Source organism: Triticum urartu, chromosome 3A (assembly GCF_056163025.1).
Source record: "Triticum urartu cultivar PI428250 chromosome 3A, HENAU_Tu73, whole genome shotgun sequence".
Taxonomy (NCBI): Eukaryota; Viridiplantae; Streptophyta; class Magnoliopsida; order Poales; family Poaceae; genus Triticum; species Triticum urartu.
In genome coordinates this window covers 92,438,925-92,443,732 of record NC_141875.1, presented here as the reverse complement: position 1 = coordinate 92,443,732, position 4,808 = coordinate 92,438,925, and the positions used below count along the sequence as shown (strand labels likewise).

General features: G+C 50.0%; 1 protein-coding gene across 1 annotated transcript; it reads right to left on the bottom strand.

Annotated features, from left to right (window-relative positions):
- Positions 1-845: 845 nt before the first annotated feature.
- Positions 846-3,685, bottom strand: LOC147978726 (uncharacterized). Its single transcript, XM_087516657.1, has 2 exons — positions 3,065-3,685; positions 846-941 (listed from the first exon to the last, which is right to left on the bottom strand). The coding sequence occupies exons 1-2, from the start codon at positions 3,683-3,685 to the stop codon at positions 846-848; spliced, it is 717 nt and encodes a 238-aa protein (XP_087372783.1).
- Between the last annotated feature and the right edge of the window lie 1,123 nt (positions 3,686-4,808).

Here is a 4,808-nt window from a genome sequence, read left to right as displayed (position 1 = left end):
TCTTCATCGTCTCAACTGGCGGTTACTTCTTACCTCTACTTTGTGCAAGATTATTGTGTTTGTGTCTTGTGCTTGCTTGTGTTGTGGTTGAGCTTGGCATATAGGTTGTCCACCTAGTTGCATATCTAGACAACCTACTTTCTTGTCAAGCTTCAATTTATTAAAAGAAGCTAAAAAAATTAGTCGCCTATTCACCATCCCTCCCCCTCTAGTCGACCATGTCGATCCTTTCACTATCGGTGTTGGGATCATGTAGGTCATCAGATGCATATTTCTCGGGATGTGACCTTTGATGAGTCTCATCCCTTCAACTTATGTCCATCCTCCTTGGACTTTTCCATGGAGGACATCTCTTTTCTTAAGTTTTCGATACACCTCCATATGTGCCTAGTATTCCTTTTCCTCGCCTCGTTGTTGCAGATCCGACACCGTCCTCTCCCATGATTTCTTCTCCTTCCTCATGGCATGACTCTCCACCTTCATCACCGATACCTTCCCCTTCTCCACCTTCATCACCGATACATTCCCATCTCCACCTCAAGTGATTCTACCTCTCCACTCCTGTAACGCCCTCAATGCGGCTATATCTCCCACGTGTCGAAGCACGACTTAGAGGCATAACCGCATTGAAAGCAATGTCGCAAGTGAGCTAATCTTCACACAACCCATGTAATACATAAGGGAAAAGAGACATAGTTGGCTTACACTCGCCACTTCACACAAATACATGAATAAAGCATTACAACATCCAAATACAATCAAGGTCCGACTACGGAACCAAAATAAAAGAAGAACCCCAAATGCGACAAGGTCCCCGATCGACCCCAACTGGGCTCCACTACTGATCAACTAGAACGGAACAACACAAAGGACAAGATCTTCATCGAGCTCCTCCTTGAGCTTGGTTGCGTCATCTGCACGGACTCATCGGCACCTGCAAGCTGGTTTTGGAAGTATCTGTGAGTCACGGGGACTCAGCAATCTCGCACCCTCGCGATCAAGACTATTTAAGCTTATGGGTAAGGTAAAGGTATGAGGTGGAGCTGCAGCAAGCGACTAGCATATATGGTGGCTAACATACGCAAATGAGAGCAAGAAGAGAAGGCAAAGCATGGTCGATAAAAGTATGATCAAGAAGTGATCCTAGAACAACCTACGTCAAGCATAACTCCAACACCGTGTTCACTTCCCGGACTCCGCCGAGAAGAGACCATCACGGTTACACACGCGGTTGTTGTATTTTAATTAAGGTCAACTTCAGGTTTTCTACAACCGGACATTAACAAATTCCCATCTGCCCATAACCGCGGGCACGGCTTTCGAAAGTTCAATCCCTGCAGGGGTCTCCCAACTTAGCCCATCACAAGCTCTCACGGTCAACGAAGGAGTAGACCTCCTAGCGGGAAGACCCGATCAGACTCGGAATCCCGGTTACAAGACATTTCGACAGGTAAAACAAGACCAACAAGACCGCCCGATGCGCCGACATCCTGATAGGAGCTGCACATATCTCGTTCTCAGGGCAACACCGGATGAGCGCTCCGTACAACTAAAACCAGCCCTCAAGTTTCCCCGAGGTGGCGCTACAAAGGATTCTAGTTCGGACCAACACTTAGACAAGCACTGGCCCCGGGGGGGGGGGGGTTAAAATAAAGATGACCCTCGGGATGCGCGACTCCCAAGGGAAAAAGGCTAGGTGGTGAATGGTAAAACCAAGGTTGGGCCTTGCTGGAGGAGTTTTATTCAAGGCGAACTGTCAAGGGGTTCCCATTATTACCCAACCGCGTAAGGAACGCAAAATCCGGGAACATAACACCGATATGACGGAAACTAGGGCGGCAAGAGTGGAACAAAACACCAAGCATAAGGCCGAGCCTTCCACCCTTTACCAAGTATATAGATGCATTAATTAAATAAGATATATTGTGATATCCCAACAAGTAAACATGTTCCAACAAAGAACAACATTGCCATGTTCCAACAAGGAACAAACTTCAATCTTCACCTGCAACTAACAACGCTATAAGAGGGGCTGAGCAAAGCGGTAACATAGCCAAACAACGGTTTGCTAGGACAAGGTGGGTTAGAGGCTTGGTTCAACAATATGGGAGGCATGATAAGCAAGTGGTAGGTATCGCAGCATAGGCATAGCAAAAGAGCGAGCAACTAGCAAGCAAAGATAGAAGTGATTTCGAGGGTATGGTCATCTTTCCTCTGATCCTGCAAGGAAGAAGAACGAGTCCATGAAGAAGACAAGCGGACGTAGTCGAACGGATCCTCACAAACGCGACGTTACCGGAAAGAACCCGAAGAAGCACACCGGAAAGAAACAGACAACATAGTAAACAACCACCACATAGACATGGCATGATGCACAACCAAGTATGATGCATGTCTGGTTTAATGAAGCATGGCATGGCAAAATGCACAAACAAAACTACAAATTAAGTGGAGCTCAATATGCATCGGGATGCATATTGACAAAACACCACATTCCATTATTTAGTTCGATCTTGTTATGTACTCAACCATATTAAATGTTCTTAACATGACAAGGGGTTAAGCAAAAGAAAACTACCTATCTAGGCAAGTTTAAATGAGGCCGGAACAACAAAACAACAAATCCGGAAACTCCTCATGTGCATATATTAGGTTAGGTCCTGTTCTGCCCTAAACCATATTTTAGAGTTGTTAGGCATGCAAAACAATGTCACCATGATAAACTAGGCAAAATTCTACCCCATTTACATATGAAGATTATTAAAATCGGAGCTACGGTTATTAAGTTATGAATTAAAGCATTTTAGCATGGCATAGGATCAAATTTAAACAAACAACATTTTAAACATAGATGAAAGTTGCATATTATTAAACTAGACAAAATTCTAAGCAACTTTCATATATAATTCATTTTAATCCGATGCACCAATTGTGAGTTATTATATGCATGATCCACAAGGGCTTTTCTGCAAAACTGTTGTCTCTGGAATAAAAGAGAAATTCGATGTGGAGGAAAAAAACACAATCGGGCTGAATCTGGGATCTGGGCTGGGGAGCTGCTCACATTGGGCCTGCAGGCGCGCGCGGAGCTGGGCCTCGCGGGCGAAGGGAGCTGGGACTGCGCCTTGGTGCTGGGCCGGACTTGCTGGAGGAAGCTCTGGGCCGGGGCGAGGGAAGATGAGGCCCACGCGCGGTCGCTATGGCATCGTGCCCGGTCAACGCAAGGGCGGCCCGAGCGAACAGAGGCAGAGGCGTTCTCCTCCCTGTTCGAGCGAAGCAGAGGTGAGGCCTGGCCAATGACGGCGCAGCGGCAGGGACTTGGGCGGAGGACGGGGAGCATGGCGTATCCAGTCGAGGACGTGGGCGGCGGATCTGGCGATGCAGTCAACTGCGCGGCGCTGCTCGTCCTTCTCTGGAGCAGGGACGAGGCGGATGCAGGCGAGCGAGCAGACGAGCTAGGCGCGCGGCTTCGATGGCCGGCCGGCGATGCTTGGCACAGAGGAAGGAGGTCCGATGGGGCCCGAGGGCATAGGGCGTCGGGGTGGCCGGGTCCGGTCGCGGGAGATCGCCGGGGTCCCTTTCCCTGCCGGATCGAAGCGGAGGCGAGCCAGTGGACATGGAGCTCCATGGTGCGGGTGCTGAAGATGGCAGGGTTGAGGAGGAACCCGGGCGCCATGGACGCCATGTGAGGGAGCTCGAGGAAGCAGCTGCAACGGGAGGCGGTGACGCGAGGTGGTTGAGAAGGCTGGCGTTGGGGAAGAACTCGAGGCCATCCATGGAGTCGGGTGCTCTCCTGATCATACCTAGTAAAGAGATGGAGAGGGAGTTGAGAGAGAGGAGGAGAAGGAAACGGGAAGGAGGAAGGGGAGCAGAAGAGGTCGGTCCTGGCAGGGGTGGTCTCCGACGAAGCCGGCCGGCGACGAGGTAAGGCGGAGGCGCTCGGGATGAGCTCGTCTCCCTGGTCGACGAAGGAGAGCGAGGAGGGAGAGGATCGATGGGCTTGGGTGGATCGAGGGGAAGCAGAGGCTGGCACTGGTTGGCTGGATTGGATCGGGGAAAAGAAGCTGGTTTGTGGAAGGATCCCGAGGGGTATTTGGTGGAATGGCGGCGGCGGCTGGGAGGATGGGACATCTCTCCTCAAATTTAGGGTTGGACTATATATATACATTAAGTGGATTAGGTTAGGGGCTACCTCATCCCTACGATCATAAACGGACGGTCGTGAATAAAATAGTTAGGGAGCCCAATTAACAAAATGGAGATGTTTTGTAGATGTTTGGGAATGTTCCGGACACAACGGTAGCGACAGCCCGAGTCGGGTCCGGGACAGCTTTCGGGCGCGCGCGAGGAGGGTCGCGGGCTGACGAGAGAGGTTGGGTAGGGCCTGGCAGTGAGTAGCGGACTGTGTAGACGGACTAGAGAGGAAAGAGAGGGAAAGCCTGGCAACAGTCTTCGGAGACCGAAAACATCCGATGTTAGACCGACTATAATGTCGCTATAGTTATCCGTTGGGCTATCAAACGAACTCCGAACGCGATGAAACTTGGCAGGCGGCCTACCGACAACAAAACAACACCACACGCCAACTCTCATCCCATTCCGAGAACATTTTCCAGCCACTTATAAAATATTATTTTGGACATGCCGCGGGCGCGTGCAAGTGTGTTTGGGCTCAGAACGGACAATGGACGGAAATGGGGAAAACCCAGACAGATGCAAGTTTCGAAAACATGATGATGCAATGCACATGATGACATGACAAGATGCAACATGCTAGCAAAAGTCAAGGCAACAACAGCGAATAACTG